The following is a 17,055-nucleotide window of genomic DNA, read 5'->3' on the forward strand; positions in this document are numbered from 1 at the left end:
TAAGATTGGTTTGACGTGATATTTATTAATTGGCTGGCTGCTGTTCATCCTTTGATGTGAAGTTTATGTGTTGACCTTATTGGTCAGGTGTGTCTGCCTTCCTCCTGGAGTGCAGCATTGGCCAGTCTTAAATGCTCATTAAGGGAACCCAGCTCCAACTGGCTTCGACCCCTTGTATCACTCAGTTCAACATAGGCCTCCTTATACTGCGAATAGACTGCATCTTTTTCCTGTAGCAAACATAGCATATTTGACATACAAAAGTTACAAGCACACTCCAATAAAGAATTATTCACATTTTCACATTTTGTTCTGTTACAACCACAAATATTAATGTATTTTATGTGGAAGGAAAAAGATAAATGGTTTTTAGTCAATCAAATCTGACAAGTGTACTGTACACTTGAATATAGACAGTATATTCAAGTGTACTGTGCACTTGAATATAGACAGTATATTCAAGTGTACTGTGCACTTGAATATTGTAGAAAGGTAGTTCTACAATAGAACTACCTTTCTATTGTAGAAAGGTAGTTCTACAATAATTTGTAGAACTACCTTTCATTTCATTCACAGCCGCAAGTCTTTTGTGCTATTTCATGAATGTTTAACTTAGTCAGATTAGATGGAGAGTTTGTGACCAACCGTTTTAGTTTTCCACAGATTCTCAACTGAATTTAATTGAGAATCTGTGGATTTGGATTTTTAGTAAGTCATTCTAACACACAATTGTGCTTTGATTTAAATCATACTATTGTTGCATATGTTTAGGGTCTTTGTCCTACTGGGAGGTGAATCTATGCCTGTAGTATGACATGGTTCCCTCTCCTTGTTGAAGAACGGCATTCCCTCAGCATGATCCTGCCAACACCATGTTTAATAATGGGCATGATGTGCAGTGTTAGACTTCTGAGCAAGCATTTTGCATTTTGACCTCCTCTCACCAGGGCACCTTCTATATGTAGAAAGAAAGAAATTGTTGAAATTCAACAATTTTCTTTTTGTCACTTTTCCATAAATGGCGTGTCTTGATAGGTTTTTAACTGTGACATGCTCTTCCCATCAATAAAGTATTTTTTGAAATTTGAATAAAAAAATTGTTTAATGACTTGAACATTTGTTTAAAGAAATGCTGGCCATCCATTTCATATTTCTACTTGTAAAAACTTATATTTTTTCTCACTTTACTAACTAATAGTTACCTTCTGACGATCTGTTACATAAAATCTTAAGAAAATACATTAAAGTTTGTGGTTGTAAAGACGAGAAGTTTTTGCAAGAGATTTTATATTAAGATAATTCAGGCATACCTTCATAAGCGTTTGGACCTCATTTTGTAGACAGCTGATTTCTTTTTTAAGATACTGCACCTCATTTTCCTTTGCTCTCAACAATGTCTGAAAGACAAAACATGCAACTTCTCACTATTTCAGCTTACAAGATGATTGTATGCGTCAAATAATATACTGACTTAATTCTCAGCTGAGTTCAATGTAGTTTTCAAGTTTAATACAGATAAAACAACTGGTATTCACACAAGCTATTATTACAAATTGGCAAATGTTGCTTCAGAAAACCAGAAATTGGTTAGGTTTTTTTTTTGTTGTATTGAGAAATATATAATCAAGATATTGTGCATCTGCTCCATCAGCATAACACAATACATTAAATTTACCAGGAGGCGGCAGTATATACTACAGTAGGATGTTTCTGACAACACATTCTTCACAAAGTCAAGAATTTCAAAACAGAAGTGACCAGGAAACAGTGTATGGAGGTATTAATGTAGACAAAGCAAACTACTTCGATTTATTTATGGGTTCAGAATTGCAGTGTTTAAATGGTGGAACTGTGTTGTTTCCAATTGTATATCAACACCATTTGATTGCTATGAACTCTAGGGGCTTGATTGCACTAAGACACTGGATTACTTATTGTAATAAAAATAATGTCAAAAGACTATGTTTTTATTTTTAATACCTCTAAATTGGAAGGAGTTTCCTCGGTTTTGCAAAGTGAGACCTCCTCAGACCTCTGGCCTGTAATGAAATATCTCATTCGACTGATTTCTTCTGCTAGCTTCATCTTAAGCTCCTGAAAAATAGAATTTGTTAGAACAAACTGTGTTCCAAACATATGTTTGGAAAGTTAAAAATACATGCATTATGCAAGAATGTGACCCTACAGTGGAGATTAAAACACAATCTCATGTCCAGCTACCTGGTTTTCTCTCTGGAGCTGCTCCATCTCTTTCTTCTTGTAGTCCAGCTCAGTCTCTCGGCTCTTGCTGTTGTGCTCAGTGCTTTTCAACTCCAGGCACTTTTGAGAGTATCGTTCTGATAGCACGTTTAACTCGTTGTACAAGACATCTGCCTGAGGCCTAATGTAGACAAACACACAAAGTTCTGAACTGAATTGTACAGCATCATCACAGTGAGGGTCGTTATGGAGTTAGGAACATCTCAGTCTAGCAGCAAGAGCCTGGAAGGAAGTTGCTTTTATCAGCAGCAGAACAGAGAGCTGAGAATAAACTTACATATGACCTCTGTAGGAGGAATCCAAGTGTGCCGCTCCTCCATCCAGCCCTCTGGCCTTCTCCACTTCTCTCTCCAACTCCTCCCTGTGAGCTGCTTTGAGTGCCTTCATAGCTTTAATGAAAATTAATCAGTTAGAAAACTAACCAATTGTAAAGTTATGGGAGAAGAGCCTTGAAGAAAGCAGAATCATCACAGTATAAGTGCTATTTAGGGATGTCCCAATTAAATTCCAGGTGTCAGGCTACAGACTGTGATGAATTTTCAAATAGCTTTGTCGTTTTTATCATTCCTTAAATCGTATAACTTCGATATCTTTTAGGATATTGATTTTAAGAGAACTTAGTAAAAATTAAAAGTAGTCATTAAATTTTATGCCATCCACAGCAATGTGAGAAGCTTACGAAGCAGGACCCTGTTGTCTGCTGAGCTAGAAGTAGACAACGGTGAGCCTTAATTATCAACAAGTAATGAGAAAATGGGGAGGAAAAACATGCTATGATTAGACTACTTCAGCTAACATCTCCACATAGACATGGATGTGATACACATGACACACCTGTAGGAACAAATGATAAAATTATACTTGTTTCAAGTATAATTTTACAATAGTAAAACTATGTTTACAATAGTAAGTACAATTGCAATAGTTCTGTGAACTAGTTGACCCATATTGGAGCAGCATATTGACGCTAACCTTCAAAATCTCTGGTTCAGACAAATTCAATGTCTCTGTCAAGAAAAGTTTACTGGTCAGTAAATTAAGTGGGAGAAGAGAAGATCACAATGCTAATGTATGTTGTGAAATAGAAAATAATTGTGTTATTTTACTGCATTGATATAGATTTCAACAATGTAATAAACTGTGACTCTATATTGGTAATCCTTATTCTAAAGTGGCTTGGTTCAGAATTTGGACAATAAATCTCAAAGGGACATCCTTTGACTGATACTATGTGTCAGCTAACCCTTAGCAGCTGACTGGCTCTCCTCTTGTAGCATGCGGTCTTTCTCTTCCTCCAGCTTCTTCTTCTCCCTGGCATGCTTCTCCTGCAGCTCCTGCAGTTGCTTTTGATGAGCTGCTTCCATGGCTTTCAGCTTGGCTCTACATGGGGCTCCAGGGCCACATGGACTGTCCACATCTATCTCCATGACTTGATACTCCTTTCTGATGCTTTCAACCTGCTTTTGGAGAGAGGTTGGTTTGCACACACACACTAAGTGTTAGAAGGTGCAAAGCTTTTCTTTTGCATCCTTAAACAAATTATTGGCTTACCTCCTTTTGAAGAGCTTCAGCTTTGTTAGTTGGAAGGATTTGACTATTTATTGATGGAAGAGCCTTGCCCGAAGAGGACAGGCAAGTCTGATTGACCTGATCTGGGCTTGGTTGATACATTTGAGAATAAATTAGAGACTCTGACAAATCTGGAGAACTTGATTGATGGGCCTGGGCTCCAATGAGAGACTGGGAGCTTACGTCCTTATATGACGTTTCAAATTCTGTCCATTTCTTATTGACTTCAGAATCCATGGTTTCAATAACAGGGACTGTAATGTTCCCCTTTTTCAGCTCCATGGAGTCCCACCTGCTGCTCAAATCACTCAGAGGGACCCCTTCCTCAAACCACTTGTTCCTCTCTTCCAGTCTCTTTGCTTGCTCACGGTCCCAACCTTCTCCTTGTTCCCTCTGAGTGGCCGGAGACAGGTCTATGCCTGGGTCTCCTTCTGTCGTTGGGTCCTTGTTGGCGTTCGCGTCTACGGTATTGTAGATAGAAGTGGCAGGTTCATAGCTGGAGTCCTTGCAGGGGAACTGAGCGGGCCGTTGGCTTGACGACAGCCTCCGGGAGCGGGAGTTCGCTTTCTCACTGCTGGAGTCTGATTGGCTGAGGTCAAAATAAGAGGGAATACATAAGAGTAGAGTTACACATCCAATTAAGGACAACAGAATGGGGTCACTGGAGACTGACCAACCAATCACAAAAAGGTTCAGACCCCTTGGATACTTGTTAGTGAAATTACAATTACAATTTTAGATTAAAACGATATAATACACTTCAAAAAAGAATTGTTTATTAATTTAATTAATTTATTATATCAATTTATGTCAAATAACTAAATTTGATCAACAAATTTAAAAAAGTGATGGAAAATATTTTATTCCTACCCATTTTTCATTTTTACATCAAGAATTAAAATTGAAATGATGTCTGTTTAGAACAGGATAAATGTCATTAAGATTTCCCTCTTCTAAAAATAATTTTAAAGGACAGTTATGGAGCTTTAAAGTGAGGTTCTGCTTTGGTTCGAAAAGAATCTCTTTAATTCATCCCATAATGAGACCAATTACAACGTGGAACTCACTGTGAGTTGTTCTGGATGGCCTGTGTCAGTAACTTCACCCAGTTCCGACGAATTCTGGATGTTATAGCAGAGAGAGTGAACACAGCTCTTTTTGTCTGAAGAAGAGAGAAACACACAAGAAGTGGGGCATCTTAATGACCGTCCACTGACCTGGAAAAATGCTTTAAAACATGACGATAGTAGCTATGCACTGAAAATTACCTGAATTTGAAGTCCATAGTTCTTCTCTACATCACAGTCTGACACCTTCACACAGGACGTCAGATCAATCTCTCCATCCAAATCATCTGACTTTATAAGAAAAGAAATTATGTTTAATTAACTTCATTTTGTTTGGATTTTTGACACATAACACATTAAAGACATAACTGGTATAGTTGGACAATGATAGTTCCATAGTTTCAGTTATGTCCTTGTAAGACATTTTACCCACAACTGTACAGTTTGGTTCAGCAGAAGTTACCTTAAACTGTTTCAAACCTCCCTTGTGAAAATGTTTTTCAGAACTAGCTTTTATTGTGATTATAGCTGCTGTCCTTATACGCCATCACTGCAGAATTGAACATGTAAGGGCTGAACGTTTTGCCCACTCTTCTTTTCAAAATAACTCAATTTCAGTCAGATTGAATGAGAAGCATTTGTAAACATCAATTTCCAAATCTTGCCACAGATTCTAAAATAAATGTAGGTTGGGACTACCTACATTCTAACATTCTAACAAATAAATACAATTTGATCCAAATCTTCTTAATTATACATGGCTTTCGCTGCATGTTTAGGATAGTTGTTCTCCACCATTATGTTTAACTGTGGGGATAATTTGTTCAAGGTGAACAAAGTGCAGTGTTAGTTTTTCAACCATTTTGGACTCATGAGACCAGAACACTGTCTTCCACATGTTTACAGTGTCCTCTGTATGACTGGTAAAAAACTGCACACAGAACATTTTATAGTTTTTCCTCCAACAATAACTTTTTCATAACAACCTCATAAACCACTGATCTTTTCTTTCCTCTTCACAAATATGTTCTACTTTGTGTTGCATATTAAAAATACCACTAAAAACCTTATACTTTGTGGTTTTGATGGGATAAAATGTTGCAAGGCACTGTAAGTGTCATTGAGACACATCTGTTCCTACCTCCTCAGCCTCCGAGTCTCTGTAGTACCTCAGTGAAGTGTCACCAAGAACAAACCAGTGCTTCATCCACTGTTGAAAATTAACAGATGTGGGCATCTAAATAGTACTTGGCAACATTATCATCACACTTAAGTTTTAAATAAAAAAAAGTTTTTAAAATTTGTTTCAATTTGTCACAGGGTCAAAATTAAACATACAAAATGAAATAATACAAACATGCAACTGTAGTAATATTTAGTTAAAAGCCTTTTTTACTGTGATGAATTATCCAGTAACATCCGTGCTTCATTTATCTGATCCAAATTGTCTTTTGGCTTGCTCTTAAAATCCAGGAATCATTATGCTTAAGACAATCATAAAATAGAAGGTGCTGCAGTCACTTTCTACATCTCAGCCTGTTTAACATCAGTGCAGACTGAGATCTTCTGAGATACAGGTTTTATGGTAAAAAAAGACAAAGTTTAATTTGACCACAGTGACAAAAAGTACATGTGAAGGACTCAGAATGAGGCTTTCATAAGATAACATAAGAACATAAGATATTTCAAGTATTAAGCATGGTGGTAGCAGCTTGGTATTGTGTGGCTGTGTTAATAACAGCATGCCTTTTACAACTGTACAACTGTTTGTGGGATAATAAAAAGTGAGGGCCAGCATATTGTAATATTTTTAACTGCATCTTAAATCAGCTACTAAAGTAGATGGTTTAAACTTTGACATGGTTTGGTCTTTAAGCAGGTTAAGAGAAAAATTGTTGAAATGGATGATTAAAATCCCAAAATGAATGTGACGTGTACTGATAATGTTTGCATTTAGACCAGAATTTTATTTTTAAACGCTGCTTAAATCATATCGAAGCCACGCTTAACACAGCCCAGACAATCATCAGAGTCCGTTGGCTGAGTCAGGCACATCAAAAACAGGCTCTTGTACGTTCTGGGTTCAAACTGTCTGCCAGGTTCTTTACTGATGCTTATAGCAAAAATCTAGCTTGATGAACAAATATAAAAACAGGTACTTACTTTGCCTTGCTCATCCAGCCTGGACATCCAGCCCTTTAGAAAACACCATCTGCAATTGAAGCATTAGAGCCAAACGGTTGGAAAGCAGTCTGCTGTGGCTTGTGTCTCAGTTTTGATTGTGAAACTAAAGGAAGCGGAAACTTTCAAGCAGACAAAATGGCCCAGTTGATATTGATACAGTAGTCTGAAACATGCACAAAGGTGATAAAGACAGTTAACTCTTCACAAGTAACTACAATCTTGAAAAATGAGGACATAAAACAGGAAGATCTGTAGTTACTGAACCACGATCAGTACTGCTGGAGGAGAAAGAGGAACTTGTAAAACGTTTTCAGAATCACTCTAAAAAGCAAGCAGATGCTGTCAAAGCTAGTTACTACACCTTAAAACACTCACCAAGCAAGATGTTGTGTCCAAGTTGCATGAGGTGATGACAGAGAAATAGGACTTAAGAAAGAAGTACTGCATGGCATGCAGAAGGAAGAGGAAGCCACAAAAGTGTGGTCATACCATTTCTCTTTGCATTTTAGACTGCAACAATGAAGTCTTGTGACCCAATTTAACATTCTCCGCAGTAAAACAATAGAAATATGGTCACAGCTTTTTATATCCATTAATTACACACTTATTCAGCAGTTTTGAAAAGTGAAAAAAAACAACAACTTTTTACTTCACTTCTCCAGGGAAAGAAAAACTCCTGTAGAAACAACTCCTGTTGCAAAACTATTCTTGAATCCATTAATAAAGATGATTAATCACATGCGCATGCCGCTCTAAAACAGACTGCTGAGTAATGTTTTTTTTTTTTCTACAATGAGCTTCAGTGAGTCAGACTCAGATAAAACAGATGGAATAAACATCAACATGATGCATGAAAACAGAAGCAAAAATGACCCATTTTCCTCTGAACACGTGTGTTTTAGAGTTTCTGGAAGTACTGAAACTGCTCACCTGTGTCTGCGAGCGCTCAGGGTGCGCTCGGTCCTTCTTTCTCAAAGATCTGTTTTTTTCACTTAGATCTGATGTCTTAAGTGGAAGAAGAACAAACTGGGTTTTCATTGGCTGTGTCAACATTTTTCATGAAGGCCTGGGCAGTTGCTAGATCTTACCTGTGTATGAAGAGAAATGGCAGATTGTCTCTGAGACAATCGTCCAGTTTCAAGGTCCCGACATTTTTCTCGTCTGTCTCTCCCTCTCTCTCTGCCCCTCCTCCTCTCGTCTGGCTCTATCCTTGAACTATACATGTCTGTTTCATCTTGATACCTTCAGAAGATGAATACATACTTTTTCATGCTAGAATTATTTATATAGCAAGTTTCACAGGATAAAACCACAATGCGCTTCACAGTAACGCAACCACAAAACATTTTGGAAAGATAAAGATTTTAAGGAGAGTAAAATAGGATAGATAAAATATCATTAGCATAAAACTATCAAAAAGCCAATATGAACAAACAAGTCTTTAGCTGACAAGGAGAAAAAGAATAAACAATCCTGACAGTGCCAAAATGGAGGTAATGCATTCCACATTCTAAGAGCTAAAGCTCTAAAGGACCTATCTCCTATGGTTTTAAAATGAAAAACAGAACTTAAGAGAGAAGTACAGAGTTGATGAGAAGAAGAAAAAAGCTAAATAAAGGAGCAAAACCAATTGGAGGACATAAAAGCCTGGAGTGGAGGTTTACCTTCCAGCAGGACAATGATTCTAAACACAGCCAGAGTTGCTAAATCTTTGGCATTTGACAATAGGTGTTTACCAATGCGTTATGTACAATCTACCTGAGCTTGACCTATTTTGTAACAATGAATGAACTAACACTTTCAGACTCTAGAGGTTTAAAACTGTTGAATACCCCATTTCACTTGCAGCTGCACTAGCAGGGAAAGGTGGTGGCTGAATATAAATGTGCACCAAAGTTTTTTCAGTCTATCACATAAAGTCACACTGCAAATCTGCAAAAACTTGTGGAGCATTATTCTGCTGTTTCTATGTCATGAGATATCTAATCACCAACCGCTACAGTCATTGGCTGTTCCATGTTAAACACTTTCGTCGTGTTAAGTCCTTTCTATGGCTGAAGAAAACTAAAATTATCTCACACACCTGTATGATCTTTGTCTCTGGTCTCTGCAGGGACTAGGACTCTCATTTCTCCGTCTCAGCCCTGGAAATTCTTCTTCTGACTCCACCTGAATCTTTGGTATATCAGCCAGCATGATGTAGTCATCTATGGTCATCCCAACCTTGGATTCATAATCATTTGTGCAGATTTAGCATTTGTTGACAAGAATTTTACCAAAATGATGAAAAAAATCCTGATGTATGTACCTCTTCAGGTTCTACTACAGCTTTTTCCGGTTCGGAGAGCAACAGGGCATCCATTCCTCGTCTGACAATGCTCTTACTTCTGTCAGAGCTGACTTTAGTTACACCATTATTAGCATTTGCAGCATCTGTTGCCACAGCTTGCAAAGGTGATCCACCAATCTGAAGGTCCGTTGCCTGTCTCAATGAATTGGAGCCTTGTGATGGCGGGCGACTGAGTAAAGAGGGTGAAGACCCATGCGAGGAGCCGAATCCCTCATTAACCTTATCAGAGTCTGTGACTGCAAATTGTGAGGGTGATCCTCCAAGGACCCGAGAGTCTGCTCTCTGTCTCGATAAAGAGGAAGCTTGTGATGGGGGGCGGCCGAGTAAAGAGTGTGAAGACCCCTGCCAAGAAGCAACCCCATCATTACCGTCTGTGACTGCAATGTTTGAGGGCGACCCAACTAGAATCTGGGAGCCTGCCCCTTGCTGTCTCAATGAAGAGGAACCATGTGACGATGGGAGATTGAGTAAAGAGTGTGAAGACCCTTGCCAGGAACTTTGGGATCTACTCATCCTGCTGTCTCTTGAATCGGGCTCTCTTAATGAGGCGTGACTCTGTGGACTGTAGCCATTCCTGGATGGTGACACTTCACGGCTGTTGTGGGACAGAGTGTTGGCCAGACTGCTAACAGCTGTTCTGCTTCGAGGAGACGCTTCGTATGAGTTCTGCTTGACTGCAGAAGAACTACGGCGGGAAATAGACTCAAGATTTCTGTAGAGTTTCTCAGAATCCAAACTGTGTTTATTTGAAGCTTGTGACGGACTCCTTGACTCTTGGCTGGACATCTTAAGGTCTTCATAGCCAGCACTGTGTAACGGAAATGAGTCTGCCCGTCTGTGTGCTGAGGCATTACGAGGAGCTGTGGAATCCCTTCTGCGTAAAGGACTGGACCTGCCAGATGTGTGGCGTGAAGCACCATTAGACTGAATTTGGAGAGAGCCCTGCAATGAGGCACGAGACCGAGCCTGACTCCTACAGAGGGAGCTCCCTCTCTGAGGTCCCATGGCAGACTCAGGTAACCTGTAGCGATCTGGACTCAAAGAGCTATGACGTGTTGGAGAATTCCTCTCGGAGTCTGTACCTCTTCTGAAGTTTGAGTGGTATGTGTACCTCTGTGGGGACTCACTTCTCCAAGTTGCCTGCATATAGGTCTCTGGGTTTCTTCTTTGGGACGGCAGTCCAAGGCTGACATTCCTGTAGGGGACGCAAGCTTTGGGCTCGAGCACATAGTTGCTTGGCAGGGGATGTCCCCTCTCATAATAGCGATGGGTACGCTTGTTGTCCTCATCCATCTGCTGCACACCGTCACCTCTTCTGTCAGGGGAAAAGTAGCCACTTTCTTTCTCCCTGCCTCCTCTGGACTCTGAAAGTCATATGTTCCTGTCATCACCGTCTTATTATTTAATTAGCAAAGAACAGTTTAGAGAGAAAAATTAATGTGTGGCAAAATATTGTGTCTAAGTTCAAGATAAAGATGTTTTGTATGACGGGATGTACTGTGTGACAGACCTGAAGCCCGGCGGGACATGTCTCTTCCTCTCCTTTCATCCATCCAGGAGTTTTCAGTGTCTCTCGGGGAAGATAGGTCCAGTCTGGTCATTTCTGTTTGGCCTGCAGGAGGGCTCTGTGGGCTGAGGGATGTGCTCCTCTCTGAACACTCCCACTGATTTGAATAGCTAGAAGACAGAGACAGAAATTGGATATTCTCCTTAAATGGATCAAGACAAGAAGCAAACAGTAACACTGGAGGACTTTCTAAGAAGTACGGTTATGGTCTACATTACACAACATTCTCTTGTCTGGACTAAAGAGCACGGTTATAAGATGAATACTTTTTCTCCCAATGAAAAGATGCAAGTCTGGTTAAAATCCCATGTGAAACCATATAGGATGGACCCAAAACTTTTGGTGTCTACTGTAAAACTGACCTCCTTCGTTTTTCTTTAGCACTTCGGTTAGTCCAATCATACATTCAAATAAACTAGAGAGTAGTATTAAGAGAGGAAGAGTAAAGTTTTAAAATGGCTTAGCCAGAGTCCAAGACTAAGTAAGACTGAAAATGTGTGAGTTTATCAAAAGAGGGCTATTCACAAGAGATGTCATCTGAGAGGCATGATGAACTTTTGTAAGTTAGAGTGGAAAAATGTTTTCAAGCCAAGATGTTGGACACTAATAGACTCTGACTGAAGGAGACTGGATGCCAAAATTCAACCAGAAAGTGGTTCAATGACATATCAGTTTCAAGGTGTGCACACCAATTTAACTAGGTATTTCACCAATTCCCCCCCTTTTTTCATGAAGTGATATATTTTTCAGTTAAATATTTAAAAACAGGTCATTAAAATGAATGATCTGGGTCACCTAGGTTGAATGTCAGTTTCACAATTCTCAAGTTCCCACTCAGGACTCAGGCTGCGTTCAAGATTCCACTCAAACGTCCAACAACCACTGGCGTCATCACTGCTGGCACATGTTGTCACCTCAGACAGCACTAGATCCTCATAATCATCCTGATCATCATCATTAGTGTCACCTACATCCTGGTTTGTAGACGAAAGGAACAAAATATTAAATATAAGCATCTGGATTACTTGCAAAATGATTGAGTCAAAGGTTAAATTAAACAAAGACTGGGATTACAGCAATATTGTGAGATACATAACCTGATTGAAACAGTTTGAGCTGTAATGTAACTAGCTTTTTTAAAATAAGGAATAAAAATGATATTTTTATTTGTCTATTTTGTCAATTTTACATGAATCCTGCGCCATGTGACTAAATTAAAAAGCTGGAGTCTTCAAAGAACAAGCCCTTAAAAGTAAACTCAACACACATATCTCTGTAGGAAATTTTAAGTAAAGTCTATCAAGAAATCTTTCACTCACCGTGACAGGAAAGATCCTTTTGTGAAATCTGCTGTCAAGATTCTGCTGTTCAGCTCCTTCTACCTTCACCTCTTCATTCACTATAGCTACAGGACGTAACTCAAGCTAGTCTGTGTTCATGCTCATCATTATTTCATTGCTCTAGTGCCTTTGCATTACCAGCGCCACCCATTTGGAAGCTTTTTGGTTTTTTCTTGATCCCAATCATAAGTTTGACCTATCATTAACACAGATAATACACTTTATTTGTCCTTTAGATTCTCTCCAAATTGGATGCAGGTGTATGAATGTCAGACCCAATCTCTTTTGTTTCTAAAAACACAATAAAGCCTAATTTAATGTAAATGTTGTCACTATAGGATTCCTTGGCATGTTCTACTCTACAGGTTATTTTAACCAGTGGGGTTGTGCTACTGCAGGGTGTTAGTGACAGTGCCTATCAGATTTCCACCCATTCCCCAAGGACTGCAGCAAGCTTTCATTAATTAATGATAAAAGAATCAAATGCCACATTGATGTGCTATCTGTCTGTCACCTCCACCTTAGGTTTTACTTTATTGACTGGCATAATCATACAATACAAATGGTAGAACATTGTGTCTCACACTTCCTTGGAAATTACTTTATTATTTTACTTGATATTAACTCTGAAACATGCTAATGGTGCATGCATTTATTGCATATCACAATGAATGCCAGATACTTTTTTTTTGAGAAGCTTCAACCACTTACAATGTTCTGATTTCAAAAATTCATATTAAAACACAAGAAGGTCTGAGAAGCTAACACCAAAGTCAACATATTGACACTATGGATTGTGGATGTATTTCAAAACTGAAGTCATACATTAAAAAAAAAGATAAATAAAATTCAGCTAAATATGATATTAAAATAGGTAAAAAATGGAACTCTTACAATTCACTCATTTTTCAGATATACATTGATAAAAAAAAATTCCAATGCAGAGTTCTCTCTCAGGCTCAATTTGTTTAACCACTGTGGCTAACTGTCAGCAAATTCAATTAGCCATATGCAAAGTTGATCAGCCACAACCTGAATATAGCGCTGCTTAAGAAAAGAACATATTGACACCGTTTGGTGTCAATATGTTGTCATTGTCAATATGTTGTAATGCTTGAGTTACAGTAAACAGCAAGATCACATAGAGCAAAAACTAAAGAAGTACTAAAAAAGCTCCAAGATTGTAATAAAGTTTACAAGATCATTGAGTGCAAGTTCTTAAAGAGGAAGTAAATGTTTGGTTCAATGGAATCATCTTACAGTTTAGCTTGTAACAGTTGTAATGGTTTTGAATGGTCAAAAGCTTCAGCTATAAGAGACTGCAGTTTTGACAGTTGTCAGCAAGGTATATGCATTATGTTTTATTTTCTCAGGAGCATATTGATGCTGCAAAAATATTTTTGTACAAAGCTTGAAGCCTCAGAAGGGCAAGTACCGGACCTGCCAAAGAGTGCAAGCAAAATATTGAAACTACCGTACTTTAAAATGCTTGCTAAATTGGATCTGTATTCTAAAATAGAATTTGATATCAAATAGAACCAAGTAATATATTAAGCGTAGCCAAAACCACGAAGATTTTTATTTATGTGGTCTGTCTGGCAGTGTGGCACTCACAATTGTTGTCTGAGTGCCAAGGAGAAGCCAGCAGATTTATTTTCACAAGTGGAGTGTAACGGCTTTCAGCATCAGGTATCTTGATATATCTATAAAAACTTTATTAGAAAATGCTTTTCAAATGCAATAGACAGCAGACGGCGAAGAAATAGGAAAATAAAAGAAAGGTAGAGAGATGGGGTAAAACGTTTAAAGGGAAAGAAGAACTTACGAGAAGAGAAAGAGAAAAAGGAGAAGAGAAGAAAAGAGCTTTCACACATTCAGATAGAGCGAAGCCCTCCCACTGCCCAGAGAACTGAGAAACCACAGCTACAAAGAACATGTGCATGTATAACAAAAGTAACGTCACTGAAAAGTACCCGGTACTAATTAATAAAAGATGCATTAAGTAGTAACCACAGGGAACTGTCTAAGGTCAGGTTCATTTCTGAGAAACCAGCCAATAGAAAGTCTAAGACATATTCAGATTTTAAACTAATGGTACCTTGCAAAAATAACATTCTGCATTCACGTGCTCATATTTTGTTACAATAAAGTTGGAAACGTAATGGGATTTATAGTGAGAGACTAATACAAACTGTTGCATAATTTTGAAATAGAAAGAAAATGATACATGCTTTTTAAAATTTAAAATCTGAAAAGTTTGGCATGCGTTTGTATTCAACTCTTAGGAAAATTTGTCTTTATGAAAGGGTGGCAAGTAGAAAGCCACTGATGAAAGAAAGACATAAATTGCATAAACTATAGTGGTGCATAAGGATCATGCCATGAGGAAAATTTTATTCATAAAATAAAAATTGAGAGCCCATGTACTGTTTTCCTTCCAAAAAATTGTGTTTTCTATCAAATAAAATCATATTAAAATGCATAAAATATTTGTAGTAGAAAAATAAACTGTGGAAGGGGTGTGAATACGTTCATGACATACTGTAGGAGAAGAAAACACCAATAGTGATGCAGCAGGGAAGGACTCGGTAAATTCTCTCACAGCTTTAGAATAGCCCCCAAAATTTACACTGTACAGTAATTAGGTTTGATAAATGGTCATCATTTCTTACTTTTCCTCAAGAGATTTCTTTGTTTTTTATGCCTAACCTTGGTTTGCTAAAATGCTAATTAGGCTGATTTCACAACTGTAATGCACGTACCAGCTCATGTGGAATGTCCAAAGCTGCAGCATCTGCGTATTCTCCAGTCGATTTACTGAGGTGCATGTGATTGGGCCGCAGGCAGGACCTGCAGCGGGAGGGGTCAAAGGTGTTGGGCAGGAACTGGCGGCAATAATAGTCTTCAGCAGGGGGCGCCATGTTGATGTTGCTGGTAATTCTCTGGGACGTCAGCACTAAAATAGCTTCTGATTGACTTGTTTCAGTAGAACTGGTGTGGTGTTATTTCCCAGGAGACTCTTAGGCTGTAAGCACAGTTCATTACCATTATATAATAACAAACATAATCAAAACAGCTGAATCCTTATTAGCTACAATTAGGCTTAAGAGATTAAAAGATAACTATTCAGATGTATTTATTTGAAACATAAATACATGGAGTAAAAGAAAAAAAAACTGATTTGCTACAAAACACAGCAAAATGTCAAAATAAACTGCCCCTGTCAAAACAGCAAAAGTAATCTTAAACTGAATTATTTTTAGTAATTAATTGCACATGAAAATATCTGGTGAAAACAAATAATGTTACCTGCAGGGTGATCCAAGTGATCCAAGACTGGATTAAAAATATACCTTTAGCATGGCATATTTCCACAGAGCTATCCTTATTTGGAAGGTCTCTAACGGGTAAATGCCCTAGTTTGACTGTGGAAGTATTGCAGGGGTTGGATCTTTTAATGGAAACCCCCCCACAAACCTTCATTGTTTCTCGCATGGGCTCAAAACTCAGTGGCCTATCAGATGACATCCTCCTGAGAAAACTGAAACGTAGTACCAACTCTTTTGAGCAGGTGTCTTACGGACGGGGCTACTCCACAGATGGTCCTCTGAAAGGTCAGAACGCATCAAAACAAGAGGATGGACAGGTCCACCACTCACCAGCCTTGCTGTAGTTATGGTATAAAGAATAATACCAACAATAACTTCTATCTTGAAGAAGTAATTCACTTAATATCAGAATAATGAGTATTGTTACAGAAATAGCAGGTGGACATTGAAACATGAAGACCATTGTTGAAGACCTCTGGTTTAGATCAAATAAATCTCATGTTAGAATGACCCTGCCAAAGTCCAGAGCTGATCAAAATTGCAGAACCAAGAACTATCAGTCTCTATACCTGCAAAGCTGGTAAATGTTGCCCAAAGGACTTGCAGTAACAAGTTATTCTGGAGCAGATTTAATACAAATACACGCAACACTTTTTAGATTTATACACGTCCTTTTCCTTTCACTTCTCAACCATATACGACTTGGTTGGCTTATCCTTTACAAACTTTCAAAGGTTGCGCAACATTAGGAAAAGCTTGTGGGGTGTGAATACTTTTGCAGTGTATTGTATATGTATATATTGTTAAGTAGTCTATCTGTCCTGCATCTGTTTTAGTGTAAGTCCTATGAAGTAAACACTTTGTCCCACTTTACATTACATGGTTAATCTCTAGAGCGTGGCAGCAGTGTGTGGTGTTTAATTACAGTTTCAGAAGCCTACATTTTGTCAAGCGGAGCTAAGACACAGAAGTATAATTAAACATTCTGGCACATGAAATGACAATTAAGGAGAGATATTCTTGTCCTCTGCCGTCGGTGTGACACATTCTGTTGCTACAGTCAGCCGCTCTGGCAGAAGTTGCCGTAATGAGAAAGTGGAGCTGGTATCCATGGAGATGCAGTCAGAAAAGTTAAACTCACGCTCCTTAAAACTAACTGTAATTCAGACAGTTTAATGACTGTGGTAAAGCTACTTAATCCTTTTTTTCCCCTCATAAACAACTCAGAATTAAATTGTTCCTCCCACGCAGACACAAAGATTAGAAGTAAATCAGATGTTTACTGTTTCACTAGCCTCCAAACAATAAGTAGGATGAGTGGTATGTTCATATTTCTCTTTTTAAACTCCAGTGTTGGATATATGAATGAATTATGGGTCCTGTCAGAACT

At 38.3% G+C, this 17,055-nt stretch overlaps 1 protein-coding gene across 5 annotated transcripts; it reads right to left on the reverse strand.

The window, feature by feature from the left end:
* Nucleotides 1-5: 5 nt before the first annotated feature.
* Nucleotides 6-15,463, reverse strand: LOC116719996 (TRIO and F-actin-binding protein-like). 5 transcript variants are annotated; one of them, XM_032562940.1, is made up of 12 exons: nucleotides 8,010-8,086; nucleotides 7,059-7,107; nucleotides 6,037-6,105; nucleotides 5,097-5,186; nucleotides 4,896-4,990; nucleotides 3,811-4,417; nucleotides 3,503-3,719; nucleotides 2,537-2,648; nucleotides 2,221-2,380; nucleotides 1,981-2,094; nucleotides 1,311-1,397; nucleotides 6-230 (listed from the first exon to the last, which is right to left on the reverse strand). In XM_032562940.1, the coding sequence occupies exons 2-12, from the start codon at nucleotides 7,083-7,085 to the stop codon at nucleotides 84-86; spliced, it is 1,725 nt and encodes a 574-aa protein (XP_032418831.1). In that variant the 5' UTR covers nucleotides 7,086-7,107; nucleotides 8,010-8,086; the 3' UTR covers nucleotides 6-83. The 5 variants fall into 5 exon arrangements, 4 of the variants coding, with proteins under 4 accessions (XP_032418831.1, XP_032418832.1, XP_032418830.1 ...); XM_032562941.1 differs by lacking the exon at nucleotides 8,010-8,086 and adding an exon at nucleotides 7,455-7,584 and having other exon boundaries at nucleotides 3,503-3,716; nucleotides 7,059-7,198; XM_032562939.1 differs by lacking the exon at nucleotides 8,010-8,086 and adding an exon at nucleotides 7,455-7,579.
* Between the last annotated feature and the right edge of the window lie 1,592 nt (nucleotides 15,464-17,055).

This window comes from Xiphophorus hellerii, chromosome 5 (assembly GCF_003331165.1).
Source record: "Xiphophorus hellerii strain 12219 chromosome 5, Xiphophorus_hellerii-4.1, whole genome shotgun sequence".
NCBI classification, from domain to species: Eukaryota; Metazoa; Chordata; class Actinopteri; order Cyprinodontiformes; family Poeciliidae; genus Xiphophorus; species Xiphophorus hellerii.